Source organism: Zootoca vivipara, chromosome 1 (assembly GCF_963506605.1).
Source record: "Zootoca vivipara chromosome 1, rZooViv1.1, whole genome shotgun sequence".
Taxonomy (NCBI): Eukaryota; Metazoa; Chordata; class Lepidosauria; order Squamata; family Lacertidae; genus Zootoca; species Zootoca vivipara.
In genome coordinates, this window is record NC_083276.1 from 5323005 (window position 1) to 5344077 (window position 21073).

Consider the following 21073-nt stretch of genomic DNA (forward strand, 5'->3'; position numbering starts at 1 on the left):
ATATGGGACTTTTGACTGAAAGTTAGCAACTATGCTACAAAAGCGCTCTCCACCCCCCAACACACCTGTGTTAGCATCTGGAACTTCAAGTACAGATGGATGTTCCTGAAGATCTGCCTTTGTCATTCCTGGGCTAGAGACCTTCTGTTTAAGCCCACAGTCCTGTGGCAAAGCTTCCAGAGCACCTTCTCCAGGGACTTTGCTAAGAATAATAATAATAATAATTTACTTGGCATTATGTTTTACATGTATGTTTTAATGTATTTTTAATCTTTTGTTGGAAGCCACCTAGAAACTGGGAAACCCAGCCAGATGGGTGGGGTATAAATAAATAATAATAATAATAATAATAAATATTATTATTATATGGCAAGCATCTGAATAGACAGAACATTACAGCATTTAGGCAGTTTAAGTTCCATTAATGACATAGCACAGAAGCTCTCCTGCAAGGAAAGGAAGGGGTGGGGCCACTTCTCTTACATGGCATTTTGACTGGGTCAAGGCAGTGCACTCATTTGCCACAGCTACTTCATAATAAACAGCAGGCAGCTTTCCACTGATATTTTTTTAATGAAGTCAGGCTTGCAAATATTCAGATCACTCAGGAAATCTGAACTCTGGATCTGAGCCTTCATAATATTGGCCTGAGTCAAGGTGTTAACTCTAAAGGACTTCCCATATCTCATGGTTCTATCAAATGATGCACATCAAGAGTGGCTAAAGTCTTTGGGGACAAAGGCCACAGTAATTCATGGTGAAACCTTCACGAGCTGGAAGTACCAATTTTTAATTTCTAAAAAGGACAATTTTTGCAGAGGGCAGAGAGATGTCACAAAAGCATCTGGGCAACTCCTTATCTCATAAGAGGACCCTATGGTAGCCCATTACCTGGTGGTCTCTGCAGGGCTCCAGCAAAGATTGGGTGACAAGAATACATCTGCCTTGGAAGGGGACATTGGCTTGACTTTGTAGGCGGTCAAACCCTCCAGAGGCTTGAACATAAAATTCTGGGGGGCAAATGAGCACTCTCTCCTTTGTGGTGGAGGAGCCAAGATGATAGGGGCGGGAAGGTTTTCTTTCTCCAGGTTTTCTTTCTCCAGCTCTGCGGCTGTAGCCAAAGGGATTTGGGTGATCAGAGGCTCCACTGAATGATTCTCTTTCACGCCACACAACACCTGTAACAGGACATAAAGGTTTATTTGTTTTTCTTGAATTATATGGACTTTTCTCAGCCAGTAAGGAGTACAGTGGTACCTCTACTTACGAATTTAATGGGTTCCGAACGCACATTTGTAAGTCGAATCCCATAGGAATGCATTGGGAGAAAAATTTTGTAAGTAGAAGCAACCCTATCTAAAAATTCATAAGTAGAATAAATCCTATCTAAACCGCATCCAAGATGGCGGATGGAGCTCTGTTCGTAAGTAGAAACATTCGTAAGTAGAGTTACCGTATATGCTGGCGTATAAGGCGACTGGGCGTATAAGACGACCCCTTACTTTTCAAGTTAAAATATAGAATTTGGGATGTACTCCAGCCCTTTTTTGGCGGGGAGGGGAGGTTGTCTTCTCCAGCACTCAAGTCTGCAGCCGGGGAAATGGTGGTTTGTTTGTTTGCTTGCTTGCTTGCTTAGTTATTGAGAGGGGGAAAGAAGCCAGAGAGCGGAGAGAGAGACAACGAGGCTGGCTCAGTGAGCAAAAGGGGAATAGAAGCCAGGGAGAGGGAGAGAAACCATAGAGAGGATAGCGATAGAGGGGCAGAGACATCGGAGGCTCACACAGCCAGCGAAAGACGCTGAGCAGCAGTGAAAGAGAGAGCGGAGAGAGAGAGAGACGGAGAGATCCCTTTGCTTTGCGCTGACAAAAAAAGAAGAGGCAGCAGCTTGACACCAATGAAATACACAAAACTGTATCTCTGCGCTGATCCAGGTCACAAAGCCATGAGGGAGCCATTCTCCCTGGCGGGGAGCAGCCCCCTCCCGAGCGCGCTTCTTTGCGTTCATATGGTCACTGCATACAGTGGGGATGCGGCCGTTTTTGAGCTCCCCCCACCGTATGCGGTGACTGCAGATTCTTGGACCCGGTGTATAAGACGGGCCCCCAACTTTTGAAAAAAATTTCCTGGGTTCAAAAGCCGTCTAATACGCCAGTATATACGGTATTCGTAAGTAGAGGTACCACTGTAGACAACATGTCACCCTAAATGCATTACTGTATAAGGGTGATACACACACACACACACACACACACACACACACACACACACACACACACTCCATCATTGTTACACTTCTAGAAATATGTATGCAGATAGGAGAACTAGAAAAGCAGATAACATTGGATAGGTTGGCTGATGGGAAGTGAAGTCCATTGACATATGGAGAGCCATCCAGTCCCCGAACCCTGCTCAAGATTCTTAATCTTTCCCCCACGACATGTTGATAACAGCAATCGAACAAACAGGGCTGTCGAGATTATTGGTATGAAGGTTGCAGTGTGTGAAAAACACTAGGAAAAGCCAAGACACTTACTGTTGCCTTTGCATTTTTGACCCCTCTCTGCTTGCTGTTACTTGCTTCCCTTTTCTGCGGCGGAAAACCTAAAACGAGAAAAGTTACAAGGTTCTGAAAAGCTCATCAAAACAAGGAAGGAAGAAGTTTCTCAAAAGCTTTCTATGGGGACACATCCCAGATATTTGGGTAGGGCGTAATATTTGGGAAGGGTTCAATGATAGAGCATCTGCTTTGCACGCCAAAAGGTTCAATCCCTGGCATTTCCAGTTAGGGCTGGGATAGAACCTAGTCTAAAGAAATCTTAGGGCGCTGCTTCCAGTCAGTGTACACAATATTGAGCTAGATGGACCAATAGCTGACTCAGTATGAGGCAGCTTCCTATGTTCCTGGAGGAAAAAACATGCTGAAAGTTCAGTTTGGGCCAAAAAGAAAATGCAGAGTTGTTGCTATATGGATTGCCTGATGTTTCGCTCCCCAATCCACAGCCATTTACTAGCTCACTCACCTGTGCTCACAGCGGGCCGAGATATCTGTGGTATTTTGGTCAGAGCAGCAGTGGTCGCCCTTGTAGCTCTTCTGGTGGCAGTTGTGGAAGTTGAAGGCTGCACCCCTGAAAGTTGGGGGGGGGGTAGAGAGGAAGAAAAAATGTGTACTCTTTAAAATATTTCACATTCTGGGTACAAGACGACAACAGCGCAACCTACTCAGAATCAAGTCCCACTGCGTTTTAGCAGAGGCTGTACGTGGCATTAATTCACAGAAGACCTGAAAACTGCACAGGACCTGCCGTGGGAGCCAATAAATTTCTGTACGTGGCTGTTGGGAGTCACACTCATACAATTAACAAATGCAACCAATTCCATCTGCAGCCACATTGCCTTACATATCCAGGAGTTCAGTGGAAGACTTGAACTCAGAGCTCCAGGAGCAGTGCTTTAGCACTACACTACAGTAATACATCGGGTTACGAACACGATCCGTTCCAGGTCGCAGTTCGTAACCCGTAAAGTTCGTAACCCGAACCGCCATTTTGCGCATGTGCAAAGCACACGCCACTTCTGTGCACGCGGCAAAAATACTTCCGGGTTTGCGCAGTTCGTAACCCGAGGTGTTCGTAACCCGAGGTATGACTGTATCCAGAAACTCACACGTACAGCAGCCCCCAAAGGTTTGGGGCAACCCTACAGAATTTGGATGACGATGCATACCTTTCCTCTCTTTGGGGGGTTTGTCTACGTAGATCTGCCTCTGGTTATGCTGAGCTGTTTGCAGAGTGGAGCCCTTGCTAGGCACCATCTATAGAGAGAAATGGAGTCAGGGTTTCAGAACTGCATACCTTTGTTACTGGGAGACACACACACACAGTTTACCATCCATTTACTTCTACAGAGCCTTCCTTTAATTCCCAATAAGAGCCTGTGGTAAGACAATTGCCTCAGTTATATGAACCTTACATCTATTCTTGCAAATAAGCCTGCTTGCAAATATTTTGGCTGCATATATATATATATATAGGTAGGTTAGAATTTACTTTGCTATTAGTAAATTTCTATGAGGGCTCAAATTAACATAAACATTTGCAAAGCTATAAACTTTTTGAGTTGGCTATGATCCTTAATTTCAAGATGCAAACACATAACACACAAACCTAAGCCCATATGCAGAAATAAATAACACCACCAACAATAAAGACTACGTACCCTGGTTTATTACCAAGCTGCCATAGTTCTAGCAGCTCATTTTTCTGTTCAAACCACATGTAAAAGAATAAAAATGTAAGACAAACCACTGATTGCGGTGGTCTAGCTGGAGGTTTGATTGATTCTTGCAACTGGTTCTTCACCTTTGACCTTGTTAAGCGCATTTCCTAGGAATACCCAACAGATAGAGTAAGCATGCATCACCCCCAGAAACGCACATTTCCTATTAAATTTTTAAGCAATAAACGATTTTTTTTAAAACGGTATTTGCACCTCCTAACCAGAGTAGCCAACCATATGAAAGAATGGACAGGTTGGACACCACCTTCTATGATGTATGCATGATGCTTTTAGGGTGGTCTCTAGTGAAGGGGTTGGACAATTTCAAAAGGCTTTAAAGGTTCCTGCACACTTTATTCTTGGTCTCTCTTACCTCCCTACCAGGAGGGGAGGGAACTTTGTTGGAACAGAAAAATAAAGACTTGCCTTGCTTTCACTGCATCCTGCCTCCATCCATTTGTCTCTAAAGGATTATGGACTTAGGGGACTTAGTACCTTGGGGAGCTGGGCAGCAAAAGCTACCCACCCCCTATTTTTCTACAGCTTACCTATCAGCATACCTCTGTGACCAGCAAACCAGGGCAAACACCATGCTCAAAATTGTTCTTACTGGGTACATTTATCTGCTTTGAGGTGAAAACCTGTGTACACAGTACCATTTACCCTACATCCAGTGCACTCAAACTGCCGGTTTGGGAAGTGGTATGCACACGTTAGCCACACTCCAGATCTACCCTGTCACTTCCTTTGAAATATTGTGCTTTGATGCATTCCCCCTCCCCCCTAAAAAAACAACAGTTTACAAACTGAAAGAAAGGCCTAGTTGTGCTTAAAGCCAGTAATGTGTGCACAGCCCAAGTCACATTAGAAGGTTGCATGCATATCTAATTTTCCCCGAGGGAAGCGCTTGAGTGTTTGAAATGAGAACTTAAGTACTTCCCTTATCCTACTTCAGGGGACAATCTTATTCAAAACAAGCTACCCTGGCAAACCCCTGCTCTGAAGGCCCTTGACTTTAGTAATGGAACACAACTGACGGTCAGCACCACAATTACACATAACAGACATAAATTATTGGAGTGCCCATTGTCAATCTAGCTGACTCCTTCCTTCCTTAAGCACTACCCACCAATCCCTTTTTTCTGGTCCACATAAGGCATACCACCCCTTCAAAATCAGAACCTATTTCAAACCATAATATTCAACTCTGGTTTGGGCAAACTAGGACAACCCAGCATCATGGAAAAGAAACACAGGAGAGTTAAGTACACGTACCACACTTGTTGCTTTTGTTACCGTCTCCTTTGGCTTGCTGAGCACCGGAATATTTGATGGTTTTGAAAGGAAGACAGGTGCCCCTGGTTTGAACTGCCCACATTTAAATATGGGCTTTCTCTGCTCTTGTAACTTCCGCAGTTCTTTCTCAGCTTTGTAACGCTGTAGCAGTTCCAAACGCTCCTGTTCACGAGACTTAGCTGAAGCACTTGATTTCTGGCCTACATGGGAAGCAAAAATAACTTTAGATCCCCATCAGAATAACTTCACAGGAATTAACAGTCCAATCCTATCTGTGTTTACATCAAAACATCTCATGGATTTCAATATGATTTACCGTACTTCCAAAAGGGACCTAAATTGGAGACAGCCATATTCATCTACCTATCCACTATTATCCCAGGGTCTCATTCCTGGTCATTCATTGTCATTTCAGTCCAGAGGATCAAATATGCAAAATTAGTATTATCTGCCACTACATGAATCACTTTACCTTTGTTTACAGTAAATTGCACCTGCCATTTTACTGCCTGTTCAGCCACTTTTCAAGAGATCCTTTTTGGAGCTCTTCACAATCTTTTTGTTTTAACCACTCTAATAAATAATCCACTATCATTAGCAAATGTGTCTCTCCCACTGTTCACCTCTAACTTAACATCTTAACATTTGAGTGCCTTAGGAATTCTGGGGTGGGTGACATCTGAACTTGGTCATTTATCAGTTTCTGTTTTGTTAACAAGGCCTCTGTAGCACATTAACTTTGGAGATGTAGGAAACTCTACAAGTCTAAAAACCAGTGCTTTGTCAAACACGAGTTACAAGTTTTTACTTACTTGACTTTGTGCTGCTCCTTAGGGAGTATCCTTCACCTGTCTCCTCCAGCAGTGAAAGCTCACCATTTCTTGATGCCTGTGCGTTGACATCAATGAGTCCAAACTGCCTGCCTTTATTAAATTCCTTGTGTCTGCTCTCCTTTTGGGAAACGGACCTTCGGTGAGCAAGTTTTGTCTTCAAGGCCTCCGTACTTAGGTCCTTTTTGTACCGAGTAGCAAAAGTGGAAGCCATCCTGCTGTTTTCTAGATGCGAAGTGAGAAAGATTATAGGCTATGGATGCCCGCCCTTTTGGGGCACCCTACTTGCAAAACAGTAGTGTATGGAAGTGAGAGCTGGACCACAAAGAAGGCTGATCGCTGAAGAATTGATGTTTTTGAATTATGGTGCTGGAGGAGACTCTTGAGAGTCCCATGGACTGCAAGAAGATCAAACCTATCCATTCTGAAGGAAATCAGCCCTTAGTGCTCACTGGAAGGACAGATCGTGAGAAGAGAAGAATCCTTGGAAAAGACCCTGATGTTGGGAAAGATTGAGGGCACAAGGAGAAGGGGACGACAGAGGAAGAGATGGTTGGACAGTGTTCTCGAAGCTACCAACATGAGTCTGACCAAACTGCGGGAGGCAGTACAAGACAGGAGTGCCTGGCGTGCTCTGGTCCATGGGGCATACAGCAGAAATCTGAGCACCTTGTTTATCTCCTGTCTGGCAAGTTACCTGTTAATGTTGGATTACCAGGGAGCCTGGCTAAGCCGTGTTTGCTTGGTACATTTACGAACATTTATTATATATATATATATATATATATATATATATATATATATATATATACACACATGACCTTAAAATTCTTATAACAGCACCCCTGACCAGTTGCAGATGACTCTGAAGTAGCGGCACTCATCTCGCTCTATAGGCCAAGGGAGCCAACTTCTGGGTCATGTGGACAGCAGGAATAAGCCTCTTCTGGGGAACCAGAGCAGCGCAGAACAAGTGGCTACTTTAAGATGTGCAATCGGGAAGAATGTAATGAAACACCATCCTGACACAGGGGTCAGCAAACTTTATCAGCAGGGGGCCGGTCCACTGTCCCTCAGACCTTGTAGGGGGCAGATTATATTGGAGGGGGGCAATGAACAAATTCCTATGCCTCACAAATAACCCAGAGTTGCATTTTAAATAAAAGGACACATTCTATTCATGTAAAAACACGCTGATTCCCGAACCATCCACAGGCTGGACTGAGAAGGCGCTTGGGCCAGATCCGGCCCCTGGGCCTTAGTTTGCCTACCCGTGTTCTGAGATATTTGGATGAGGGATGTTTTGCAAATCTAACACATACCGTAGTAGAAAGTTCCCTGCTGCAGGATCAGGCGAAAGGGGGCAAAGCATCCAGATCTCACAGTGGAAGACCAGGTACCCCAGTTGGGAATCCCACTTGTGGTTCCCAGCAACCGCCACTCAGAAGCAATTGCTGCCTCCCAGCTGTGGAGGCAGTGAGAGATTTTACTTTCTTGGGCTCCTTGATCACTGCAGATGGTGACAGCAGTCACGAAATTAAAAGACGCCTGCTTCTTGGGAGAAAAGCAATGACAAACCTAGACAGCATCTTAAAAAGCAGAGACATCACCTTGCCGACAAAGGTCCGTATAGTTAAAGCTATGGTTTTCCTAGTAGTGATGTATGGAAGTGAGAGCTGGACCATAAAGAAGGCTGATCGCCGAAGAATTGATGCTTTTGAATTGTGGTGCTGGAGGAGACTCTTGAGAGTCCCATGGACTGCTAGAAGATCAAACCTATCCATTCTTAAGGAAATCAGCCCTGAGTGCTCCCTGGAAGGACAGATCGTGAAGCTGAGGCTCCAATACTTTGGCCACCTCATGAGAAGAGAAGAATCCTTGGAAAAGACCCTGATGTTGGGAAAGATTGAGGGCACAAGGAGAAGGGGACGACAGAGGACAAGATGGTTGGACAGTGTTCTCGAAGCTACGAACATGAGTTTGACCAAACTGCGGGAGGCAGTGCAAGACAGGAGTGCCTGGCGTGCTATGGTCCATGGGGTCACGAAGAGTCGGACACGACTAAACGACTAAACAACAAGCTGTGGAGGCAGAGCCTTCGTGGCCATTGACTCCAATGGGTCTACTCCAAGAAAGACTGGCATCGCACACCACCTATTATCCCAAATTATTCAGGGGAAAGCGCGCGCGTGGAGAGTAGCTGCGATAGCAGCCTCCGCGAACCTGCCAAACCCTCATTGTGAAAGCCGTCCAAGTAGGCGGCCATCCTGTGGCAGGGAGTTCCGCAGACACTCTACGCGAAGGAGAACTGGAGTTCGGCCGATGCTTCTCACCCCCCCCCTCATAAGACGAGGAACGAACCGCCAAGCAACCGGTCCTCCCCCCCTCAGTCCCTCCCCCCCCATTTATGGGGCCTTCTCAGCCCCCACAGCCGGCCGGCCAACTCACCAAACGCAACCTACTAGCTCCAGCGTCGACCCTCAAACTGCCTCTCGGCTGGCCTCAGATTCAAATATTATAGTCCCCGTCGCTGATTGGTCGCTGGCGTCAGAATGCAGACCGCCCATTGGTTGTTTTGCCCACCAATTGGAGGCTCGCTTACTCACGCACGTTTTGGGCGGGGGAAACAACAGCGTCGGCCCCGCCTTCTTATTTCGCGCCGCGTTTCTCTTTTCCACGCCCTCCGCCGCACTTCCTTCCAGGGCCACTGATTGGCTCGAAGCGGAGAATTCCGTCACTCGCTCTTTCATTGGCTAGCTTCTTCGTTTCAGAGAGCCGAACCTATAGAGGTAGGTAGATGAGAGAGGCGCGCGCCTATTAGGTACCAGCGGGACTCGATGCTTCTCCTGTAAACTCCAGGAATTCGATGTTGATTTTTAAAATGTAGCCTCCTACTGCAACCGGCAAGCAGGCAACAGAATGGCCACCCAACCTCTGCTTAAAAACCTCCAAGGAAGGACAGCATCTCTTTTCCGCCTCTTTCCCAGTCAAACAGCTCTTACTATCATAAAGTTCCTACTGATATTTACTTGGAATCTTTACTTGATGATGTCAGCTTTTAAATTAATCAGTAATTTTGGGGGGACCCCCAAGAGAGTGGGGCCCTGAGCTATAGCTTCTTTAGCTTATACGTAAATCCGGCACTGGTCTGGGGTGTTAGTAGAAGGCTGGTGTCCACCTTTGGTCCCCTGCACCCTGAACTCAGCTCTCACCTAGCAACTGTTAGCATAAAACAGCAGCTACACCTCGTTTGGGCCTCCCTTTTGCAGCCCCCTCCCTGAGACTGCAGGGGACCCAGGTGGCGCAGTGGGTTAAACCACTGAGCCTAGGGCTTGCCGATCAGAAGGTCGGCGGTTCGAATCCCTGTGACGGGGTGAGCTCCCGTTGCTCGGTCCCAGATCCTGCCAACCTAGCAGTTCGAAAGCACGTCAAAGTGCAAGTAGATAAATAGGAACCGCTACAGCGGGAAGGTAAACGGCGTTTCCATGTGCTGCCAGAAGCGGCTTTGTCATGCTGGCCACATGACCTGGAAGCTGTACGCCGGCTCCCTCGGCCAATAATGCGAGATGAGCGCACAACCCCAGAGTCGGTCACGACTGGACCTAATGGTCAGGGGTCCCTTTACCTTTACCCTGAGACTGCACCCAACCCAACAAAATATGTCTAGGATATATTGCTTTTAAAAAGTTGCTGCTGCCACTGGGGGTGGGGGATATTCTCTGCAGTATTTGTTATTGTCGGAGAAGAATATTCCAAGGGAACCCTGAAGTTGTGCTGTGCGCAGCTATATCACATTTATTATGTCTATGTTCAACAAGAAGCGGAAGTGGGCGGAGCTCGGAGACCGGAAAAGGAAGTTCCTCGGCTCTTCCCCACGTTGTTGATTCTGGTGCTGGTTTCCCCAGGACTTTTGCAGAGCCTGATTTTTTGCTGTCTGTGAAGCCGCTGCAGGTCAGTTGGTGGTTGGGGTGTTTTTTTCGGGGGGGGGCAAATATTTCTTTCCTCTGGCTTTCCTTTCTCCTCTTTGTTTGTATTTGTTTGATCCAGCCCCCACTTTTCGCATTAGAGGAATGCACGTAGTTTCGTTGGAAGGCAGTTAACCTGTGGAACTCACTGCCACATGGCGTAGTGACAACCGCGAAGTCGGATAGCATTTAAAAGGAATTAGGCAAATACATGGAGGAGATCTCTGTTGATGGGTGCTAGGCACGAGGCGCTATATATTAGTTACAGGAAATCGCAAGTGGGGATAATGTTGATCTACCCTGTTCCTGCTTGTATCTCTCCCTTTGGCTGGCCAATGTAAGACTAGGAAGCTGGGCTCTTCTTGCTTGATCACTTACCAAAGAGATGTCTGTACTTTTCTTTCTTTTCCCCCAAATATATTTATTGGTTTTATAAAAACTGGGGGGGGGAACCATATAAAACACGAAAATACAACAATACAAAAAATCACATAAAACACAAGAATACAAAATACAAAAAGAAAAAATGAAAAACAACCATATTTATCATTCATGTGTCCTGACACTGTTGACTTCCTCATGTCCCTCCTTGCTGTGTTTCATTGTATATCATCCTTAGTAAATTCTATATCATACTTCAATGATCTTATTTTTACCTTAACTAACAAATTTCAGAGATAGTTACAGGTAGGTAGCCATGTTGGTCTGAGTCTAAGCAAAATAAAAAAAATCCTTCAGTAGCACCTTAAAGACCAACTAAGTTTTTATTTACACGAAAGCTCATACCAAAATAAAAACCTAGTTGGTCTTTAAGGTGCTACTGAAGGAATTTTTAAATTTCAGAGATGTCTGTACTTTTCAATGAAATCAACGTACTTCGCTGAGCCTGGTTCTAATATTCGTAGTGGTAATACCCCATGAAAACTTATTATTATCTTCCTTTGTGCGTTTATATGTCAGGTATAGAGATAGGGATATATCCCAAGTGCTAAAGAGACATGGTAAACAATTTAAAAAATACATATTTTTGTTGCATCATATAGTATTATTTTAAAAGCCAGGAATTATGCCAGGGCAGGGTGTATGACCTCAGTTAATACTGTCAGTATTTTCTGTGCAGTAGATTTCCAGCAGTTGTGTATGTCCCCTTACCTAATCCTTCTAAGTAGAGATGGGAGCAATTGCACCTGGGGTGTTTTCCATGGGCCCAGCCATTAAGCTCCCATAAACTGACATAATCCTAATGATAATAATAATAATTTTATTATTTTTACCCCGCCCATGTGGGTTGCCGCAGGCAGCCACTCTGGGCAGCTGCCAACACTCATAAAAACACAATAAAACATTGAACATTAAAAAACTTCCCTGAAAAGGACTGCCTTCAGATGTCTTCTAAAGGTTGTCTATTTACATATCTCCTTGCCATCTGATGGGAGGGCGTTCCACAACTTGAATTCCTTGGCAGAAAGTACACTATGTATCCATTTAACTATTCTATCCTGCCAATCAGCTACATAGGATTATCTTCTTGTCCGTTCACCCCCCTATTGCTAGTGGTGTTGTCAAATATTTGGCAGGGCACAATACATGGTTTTCAGGGGCTGCATTTTCCTTCGTAGGTCACACGTTGTCAGGACCACATATTCTGCAAAGTCACTGGCTGAACTATTACTCCTCCTCTCCAACTGAAATGAAACCTGCAGTCATGGGGGTATATCTGCTGACATTAATCCTGCATTGAGCTAGCTTCTTCTCTTCCCCCTTCTTGCCATCTCTGTGGTCTCTTTTTGCTTACAGGATGGCACTTAGATAGATGGACCAATGGTATGACTACCTGAACCTGCAGTAGCTCTCCAAGCAGGAATCTGCTGCTGTCAGAGATTGAATCTAGGATGCTTTGCATGCAAGACAGATTCTCTACCACTGAACTACACTTCTTTAGAACTACCTTATATTTTAGTATCTGCATTGTGCGTAGAAAGCTTGCGGTGCTTCCTTTTTTATATATATAATGATTTTTATTGATTTTATAAACACAAAAGAGAAAAACAAAAAATCAACAACAACTTAAAAGGCAGTAAAACACATTAAAAACAATAACATAACAATAAAAAAAGAAAGAAAACAAACATCTAATTACAAATCCAAATTTCTTTAACATTGTATATAGGGACCTCCTCGAGTTCTCTCCATCTGCTCTTCATTTCATTTTTATCTTTTAGCAATTTCTAATGCATTTTTAAATACATATCTTAAAATTTCAAATCTATCCTTTCTGTGTACTTCACTTAGATTTTAAATCCTCAGCTTCTATCCAATTCTAAAACTATTCTTGGTATACAATTTTTGCATGTTTTTTCAAATAAAGTCTTTCCACTCTTCTTCTGTCGCTTCTTCTCCCCGGTCGTGGATTCTTCCGGTCATCTCAGCCATTTCCATCTTCATTTGCCAATCGTCCACTGTTGGTAATTCATGGGATTTCCAGTTCTTAGCTAGCAGAACTCTTGCCGCTGTTGTGGCATACATTAAAAAATTAACATTTTTCTTAGGAATCTCTCTCCCGACTATACCCAGTAGAAAAGATTCTGGTTTCTTGGTAAATGTGTTTTTCAACACTCTCTTTAATTCATTATAAATTTCCCCCCAGAAATCTTTCACTAATGGGCAAGTCAACCACATATGATAAAAGGAACCTTCCTCTTTCTTACATTTCCAACATAAGCTTGCGGTGCTTCCTAAGTGTTTAAGGACAATCATGATTATTTATTAAATTTGTATACAGTGGTACTTCAACTTCCAAATGCCTCGACTTCTGAAGGTTTCGACTTACGAAGTCGGCAAACCCGGAAGTATTTTCGCCGTGCGCACAATCTGCACAAAGCGCAAAATTGCGCTTCGCGCATGCGCAAAATGGACACTTCGACATCTGAAGGTTTCGACTTATGAAGAGCGCCGCGGAACGGATCGCCTTCGTAAGTCGAGGTACCACTGTACTGCTTTTTACCCGCAGGTCTCAGGGCGGTTACAACCTGTAAGCACAATATAAAAACATAAAACACATAATAAAAATATAAGCAAAAACAACCCAATAACCACCACCCCCATCCCATTATAAAAGGGCAGCCACTGCAGAGAAGGCCTGTTCTCATGTTGCTAACCTCCGGACCTCTCGTGGAGGAGGCACATGAAGAAGTTCCCCAGAAGATGATCCCAGGGTTCGGGGAAGTTCATTTGGAAAGGGGTATTGTGGTCCTGAGCCGTGTAAGGTTTTATAGGTCTAAACCAGCACTTTGAATTGGGCCCGGAACCTAACTGGTTTATAATTGATTATAATGTGTTTAGCTAAGCTTATCTCTCTCTGGCCATTTGCATCTAGGAGGAACGATGGTGCGCAAGCTGAAATTCCACGAGCAGAAGCTCCTCAAGAAGCTGGACCTGGTGAACTGGGAGGCTGCCTCTGGAAACCTTGCCGAGCTGCGAGTGCTCCGCCGCTTCCGCTTGCAGCGCAGGGAGGACTACACCCGCTACAACCAGCTGAGCCGCGCGGTTCGGGAGCTGGCCCGCCGCATTCGGGACCTCGGTGAAGCGCCGGAGTCGGCGGCTTTCCGGGCTCGGAGCACTGCCGCTCTCCTAGAGAAGCTCTATGCCATGGGGTTGGTGTCCTCCAAGAGCTCTCTGGAGCTGTGCGACCGCGTCTCGGCCTCCTCCTTCTGCCGCCGCCGCCTGCCTTGCCTGCTCCTGAAGCTCCGTATGGCCCAGAACTTGAAATCGGCCGTCACCTTTGTGGAGCAGGGGCATGTCCGAGTTGGGCCCGAGGTCGTGACGGACCCGGCCTTCTTGGTGACTCGGGCGATGGAGGACTTCATCACCTGGACCGACTCCTCTCGCATCCGCCAGCATGTGCTCAACTACAATCAGGAACGGGATGATTTTGATTTGGCTTGCTAATTATTATTTTTTAAAAAAGTGGGGGCACCCTTTCCCAATTTGTTGACCTGACTTATTTATTAAATTTGTACGCTGCCCTTCGCCCGAAGATCACAGGGCAGTTCACAACATAAGAATGTCCAATGAGAACACAAAATACAGAATAAAACAAAAACATCTATCTCTTGCGCAATCCTTATGGACCAAAGGGGTGGGTAGGCCTGGAATGCTTAGCCCAGGTAATCTCCAAGGGCCCTAACATTTTCCCCACTTGGCAGTTAATGCCCTGATTAATGTGGATAGTCTTGATATTTTGGAGGGTAACTGTTTACCGCTGCTTGCAATATTGACTCTGCTGTCCGGTTTGTGTGTGTAGATCCTAACGATGCCTGTATGTCATATTCATTTTTTAAAAAATATCATTTTTGTCCAACATTAAGTACTGTAAGATAAAGACATGACGTAAAAGAAAAAAGGAAGGAAGGAAAGAGAGATAAGGAAAAAGATATAGAAAAGAGCTTTCAAGAGGAAATAGAAAAGATAGAGTTCAGAGATTAAAGAACTTCCGGTTCTTCATCTGTCTGCTATATATAAACAATAATCACTTCATACATGCCAATGTAACACCTAACAAAACCACTTTCTATAAACAAACAATATCTTCCATCTCCAAATCCAATTGTCATTATTCCTTTTTCTCAGCACTCCATTTTCCTATATTCTTATATTCCGATGGCAAAGGTTGAACTGCAATGGCACCTTCTCTTTACTTTAGGGAAAAAAACAAAATGACAGGCTTGGGACTTGGATAACACGCAGAGAGAGACAGTCTCCACCAGAGGGTGGTGGACTAAAAGTTGTCGGCGCATGCTTGGAAAAGCAAATGCACTGTCTGGCATTCTCTCTGTCACAGACATCTTACAGGAGAAGTTAAATAACAGATTATATTTGACTGCTCCCTAGAAAACAACCCCAAATCTTGATCCATCTTTAATTAAAAAGCCAACAAGCAGTATCATTCACTTCTGATCGCGGACTGGATGGCTGCCCACAACTAATCCACACAGCTATTCTTTTCAAGGATCTGCTCCCCCCCCCCCCCGGCACCTCAGCAAAATAATTTCCTCTCTGTCTCTATGGTAACATGTTCCTTGATAGTACAGTAGAAGTCATTCCGCTGCTGAATTTCTTGGCTGGTACCTCAGTCTTTGAATCAATGCTTAAGTGTTTGTGCATTTCTCTCACACTGCTCTGCTGTGCTGGCCCCAGTTGCGAGCAAGAAACCTTCCCCTCCCTCGGTATTTCTCACTTTGACAGTAGCTTTGCCACCATAATGCATTTTGAGATGACTGTTTTGGTTGGGGGGGTGAGATTAGCATTCTGTGTGTTTCACTGTCACTTAATTTGTTTAGTTACAGGTAGGTAGCAGTGTTGGTCTGCCATAGTAGAAACAAAATAAAAAAATCTGAAGAGTCTGAAGAAGTGTGCGTGCACACGAAAGCTCATACCAATGACAAATTTAGTTGGTCTCTAAGGTGCTACTGGAAGGATTTTTAAAAAATTATTTTGTTTTAATATGTTTAGAACTTTTACCGTCTTTCCATGAAATCGACCTTGGCTTTTGCCAAGTTTAAAACAAAACCATGCACTCATCAATTGTTTCTGAAAACCTAACAACATAGAATCATAGAGTTGGAAGAGACCACAAGGGCCATCCAGTCCAACCCCCTGCCAGGCAGGAAACACCATCAAAGCATTCCTGACAGATGGCTGTCAAGCCTCCGCTTAAAGACCTCCAAAGAAGGAGACTCCACCACACTCCTTGGCAGCAAGTTCCACAGTCGAACAGCTCTTACTGTCAGGAAGTTCTTTCTAATGTTTAGGTGGAATCTTCTTTCTTGTAGTTTGAATCCATTGCTCCATGTCCGCTTCTCTGGAGCAGCAGAAAACCTTTCTCCCTCCTCTGTATGACATCCTTTTATATATTTGAACATGGCTATCATATCACCCCTTAACCTTCTCTTCTCCAGGCTAAACATACCCAGCTCCCTAAGCCGTTCCTCATAAGGCATCGTTTCCAGGCCTTTGACCATTTTGGTTGCCCTTCTCTGGACACGTTCCAGCTTGTTGGTATCCTTCTTGAACTGTGGTGCCCGGAACTGGACACAGTACTCCAGGTGAGGTCTGACCAGTACAGTGGTACTATTACTTCCCTTGATCTAGATGCTATACTCCTATTGATGTAGCCACAAAATATGATTCTTTGGCTACCCATTATTTCCTTATTTCATTTATATGCCACCACTCCTCCAAGGAGCTCAAGGTGGCGTTTGTAGTACTCATTTTCCCCATTTTATCCTTGCAAGAACCTCCTGCGCGGTAGGCTAGGCTGAGAGCAGGTGACTGGCCCAAGGTCACTTGGGGAGCTTCGTGGCCGAGTGGGGATTCGAACCCTACACTCCCAGGGCCTAGTCAAACACTTAACAACTACGCCAAAACAGGCAAGGCAATTTATGATCCATTCCGTGACGTTCTAAAATGCTTGTTAAGTTAACTTTCAATGGCTTTTGAGTGTGTTTGAATGCTTAGACTGAAATTCTGTATACGATTTAGGGCTGAATCCAGCGCGGAATACACCCCTTGAAATTAATATACAAGACTAATCTAAATTACAGTGGGTCTGCTCTGAATTGGCTGCAGTCCCTATTAACAAAACTTGTGTCGGGCAAGCTTGGAATTTATTCTGCATAAGCATGGAGTGGGCTATAAGAGGTTTTTCAACAGGCCACTTGCTGCTGGTTGCAGCAAGTAAAATAAAATTGCTTTGCATCTGACACACACATGTGCAAATGTGCAAGGGTTAAGTTACCTTTCTGCAGCTGCCTTTTTGCAATCTCTTTCCAAGGCTTTGCATTTGCTGCGTAATTGGCACTCTGAATCTGTGGTTGTGCATAGCTGTAACCGGTGCATAATTAAAGTGGCTTTCTCTGACACGATGCAGCAGCAGCAGCAGCAGCAGCCCACGTAAGGCAAGCCCTTTCTGCAACGCTGCCTGGCAACTGAGAGCTCCTTCTGCTGCTGTTGTTGTTGTTTAGGCGTTTAGTCGTGTCCGACTCTTTGTGACCCCATGGACCAGAGCACGCCAGGCACTCCTGTCTTCCACTCCTTCTGCTAGTCATTTGCTATCGCATTCCCAGTGCAGAGGCTTATGCCACTATGCCAGCATTCCACGTTCTGCAGTGGCTAAAGTACAAGTGGGATGGTACACGTGAACCTTCCGGGGTCCAGCTTTCTCCAACTCCGCTATCTGATCACCTTTCACCTGTGTAAGCCTTTACATATCAGTAATGGACTGTGCCAGGCAGAAGGTCTTCTTTGGCAATCACTTATAGCCAAGTAAGCTTGTCTTCCATGAACACGGTCTTAACAGGTAGGTAGCCGTGTTGGTCTGACGTAGTCGAAACAAAATAAAAAAATTCATTCCAGCAGCACCTTAAAGTTTTTTATTTTGGTATGAGCTTTCGTGTGCATGCACACGAAAGCTCATACCAAAATAAAAACTTAGTTGGTCTTTAAGGTGCTGCTGGAAGGAACGGTCTTAACAGTGAGTCCATAAGTGACTGTAAAGGCCAATTCTGGATCCACACGTCCTCCCACAGTGGGGACATTGGTTTCGGGCAGGAGTTGAACACAGCGAGGAATTGCTGAAGTGCCTTGCCTTCCTCTTAGCACGTTTCTTCCTCTCATCCTGAGTTCGAATGTCTTCAAAGTCCATGACACCTTGGGTAAAGGCTGTTCTCCAATTGGAGCACTTGCAGGCCAGTGTTCACTAATTGTTGGTGTTTATACTGCATTCTAAAAAATATTTGCCTTGAGAAAGACTTATAAATGCCATCCCCAACTCCTCAAAATATTCCATCAATGGTGTCTCCCAAAAAATTTTTACACATCACTTGGGAAGACAGGCAAACTAATGCCAGTGTACTGGAAGAAGCAAAGGTCACCAGTGTCAAAGCAAGGATTCTTCAACATCAACTTCGTTGGACTGGTCATGTTGTGCAGATGCCTGATTATCATCTTCCAAAGCAACTACTCTATTCTGAACTTAAGAATGGAAAGTGTAATGCCGATGGTCTACAAAAGAGGAAGAAGTTAATAGTCTTTTCTTCAACCTTTTAAGGACAGTGCTAGATCTTGCTGTTCATTTTCAAGGTCCTTTGACAGTTATTATTGGGTGGCCAGGAAATGAGAATAAAGTTTACGTATATTTCATACCTTTTTCATCTGTTTTTCTTAGTCTTGTGGTTGTTGCATTCTCACAGCTGCCCCCTGTTGCTGCTACCACACCCCCTTTGCTTCCTCCCAGCTCTTCCACCTGTTTTTCTCTAGTACACAAACTGAATATACTTTGGCCTGCTAAAGTTGCCCATGTTCTTATATTAGAACCATGCCTTTGCTAAGCCTCCCCCGCCCAGCTCTAAAAAAATGCATGCACGCTTTCACACACGTAGAGTTCTTAGCATTAGATCGGATATAAAACATTCTGCAGGACAGCTCAGCTCTTCTGCAAGGCTTGAAAGGCATCAACATTTTGTCACATTCATTGCAGTAATGGTTCCAACTTGACCTGGTAGAAAGCTAATGGTCTTCATTTACAGAGGTTGGACTGTAAACATTCCGATAGCTTTTTGCTCCCCAGGTGGTTGGAATGTTGTTGAACATTCTGTGCCATCCCACTAGCCCAGGCGATTGATATCACAGGCTGTACCACCACAGGAACAAAACAATATGGACTATGTTGCAAGGCATCTTTCCATTTCCATAATGGTTCAGGTGTCACAGATCCCCTGAAAAGCCAACGGTTTATTTTATATACTTCTTAATTAAAATAATAAACTTAATAATTTATCTGTGGTCATCTTCCAAGGCCCTTCTTCATGTGCCTCCTCCTCGAGAGGTCCAGAGGGTAGCAAGACAAGAATGGGCCTTTTCTGCAGTGGCGTCGTCCGTGGAATGCTCTCCCCAGGGAGGCTTGCCTAGCACCTTCATTATACACCTTTAGGAGCCAGGTAAAAATGTCCCCTTTCAACCAGGCCTTTGGCCGATTAAAATTCTATGGCCTTTTAAATGTGTTAGGGGAAGGGTTATTTTTATTGTTAAAAACACACACACACAAAACCTTTTTAAAAACTTCTATCATGCATTTTTATCTTGTGAACCATCCTGAGATCTTTGGATGAAGGGAGGTATATAAATTTTAATAATAATAATATACATTTTTATACCACCCTTCATCCAAGTATCACAGGGCAGTTTACAATATAGCAACACAGAAGCATATAACATAGTAACAAATAAAAAAAGTCACACACATACAGAGTTTAAAAAGCCATAGATTGTTCAATTAGTCAAAGGCGTGGGAGAAAAGGAACACTTTTCCTGGCGCCTAAAGATATGTAACGAAGGGGCCAGGCGAGTCTCCCTTAAGAGAGCACCCCACAAGCAGGAGAATTCCACAAACTTCCACTCTGGACCACTCATAGATGAAGCCTTGAGGTATTGCTGCCCTGAGCTGTTTAAGGCTTTGCAAGTCAAAACCAGCACTTTGAATTGGGCTCAAAAACTAACTGGCAGCCAGTGCAGTCAGCTCAAAAACTGCGTAATATGCTCAAACTGTCTGGCACATCCACTTCCTCACCCGTAGATGTAAAGGAGAAAGGCTGTGCATTAGCCAAGGCAATGGAACTTCCATGTTCAGCAGCAGTATATCACTATACCAGCTACTGGGGAAGACTGCGGCCTTTGTGTCCTGCTTTCAGACCCTCCAAGTGTCCCTATTTTCCAGATATGTCCCTGATTTAGATAAGCTGACCTGGATCCTGGAATGTCCCAGTTTTCCTTAGGATGTCCCTATTTTCATTGGAAAAATGTTGGAGGGTATGGAGTTATCACACACACACACACACACACACACACCGAGCCATCTGAAGGCAATCCTGTAGAGGGAAGGTTTTTAAAATGTTTTACTGTGTTTTTACATATGTTGGAAGCTGCCCAGTGACTGGGGCAACTCAGTAAGATGCGCGGGGTATAAATAGTAAAATTATGGAATGGGACGTCCCTATTTTCATTGGAGAAATGTTGGAGGGCATGTGCATTTCTGGGTGGCCGCTGTTGGCAACAGAGTGCTGGATGAGACATATTTTGGGTCCCACTCAGTCTCTTTAACATTTCCTTTAACCCAGGGATCTGTAAGGTTTACCTCTCCTGGGCTGGGTTCACTCCAGCGGAGATCCCTCTGTGATTTCCGGCATCTGGGCAGATGCGATTTCTGTTGCCGTGGAAGCAAGTCCCTGTGCTAACCGGCGCAGCGTGTGGGAACTCACCAAGCGGGCAGCTCGTGGGCCGGTTAAATGACCCCCTCCCCCGTGGGCGCTTGTGGCCGATGGGCCTTAGGTTGCCTACCCCTGCTTTAACCATTGTCCAAATGGGACCAAACGGCTTGGGAACAGCTGCAAAGGCATCTAGCACCTTTCCACCCCTTGAGGAAAATGTCTCCACTGACACGCAGCTCTTAGCCTATCTTGAGCGAAAAATAGGGAGCTGTGCACAGTGTCTGCAGGCAATTGTTTTCACGGTTAAAGCAAACAGCTCGGTGATAAGGTGGTTTGCGCCCATGAAAAGCCCTGATAAGTGCAATAATTAAATAATCCACTGCCCACACACCAGAGCTGCAGAGGTTTGGCTGATCCCCTAATTACTCTGACAGAATCAGACTTC

General features: G+C 44.8%; 2 protein-coding genes and 1 non-coding gene across 4 annotated transcripts in view; 1 reads left to right on the top strand and 2 right to left on the bottom strand.

Moving 5' to 3' along the window:
• Positions 1-8902, bottom strand: part of DLGAP5 (DLG associated protein 5) — a 22823-nt gene extending 13921 nt beyond the window's left edge. For both annotated transcript variants that reach the window (XM_035102328.2, XM_060270948.1), the window contains exons 1-9: positions 8850-8902; positions 6384-6626; positions 5551-5771; positions 4302-4382; positions 3724-3811; positions 3021-3125; positions 2534-2601; positions 892-1178; positions 66-202 (exon numbers count right to left, since the gene is read on the bottom strand). In XM_035102328.2, the coding sequence (XP_034958219.2) occupies positions 66-202; positions 892-1178; positions 2534-2601; positions 3021-3125; positions 3724-3811; positions 4302-4382; positions 5551-5771; positions 6384-6615 (1219 nt within the window). In that variant the 5' untranslated portion in view covers positions 6616-6626; positions 8850-8902. The remainder of the gene's footprint in view (positions 1-65; positions 203-891; positions 1179-2533; positions 2602-3020; positions 3126-3723; positions 3812-4301; positions 4383-5550; positions 5772-6383; positions 6627-8849) is intronic.
• LOC118075503 (small Cajal body-specific RNA 14) lies at positions 3254-3388 on the bottom strand. Its single transcript, XR_004691386.1, has one exon. It is a non-coding gene; the product is annotated as a small Cajal body-specific RNA 14 (non-coding RNA).
• A 1334-nt stretch (positions 8903-10236) lies between the features above and the next one.
• IMP3 (IMP U3 small nucleolar ribonucleoprotein 3) lies at positions 10237-14959 on the top strand. Its single transcript, XM_035102545.2, has 2 exons — positions 10237-10352; positions 13743-14959. Exon 2 carries the CDS (start codon positions 13751-13753, stop codon positions 14312-14314), a length of 564 nt encoding a protein of 187 aa, XP_034958436.1. The 5' UTR covers positions 10237-10352; positions 13743-13750; the 3' UTR covers positions 14315-14959.
• Positions 14960-21073: the final 6114 nt, after the last annotated feature.

What these genes read in the sequence shown, in the direction of transcription:
- IMP3 (XM_035102545.2), top strand. Translation starts at nt 13,751, where the DNA reads ATGGTGCGCAAGCTGAAATTCCACGAGCAGAAGCTCCTCAAGAAGCTG.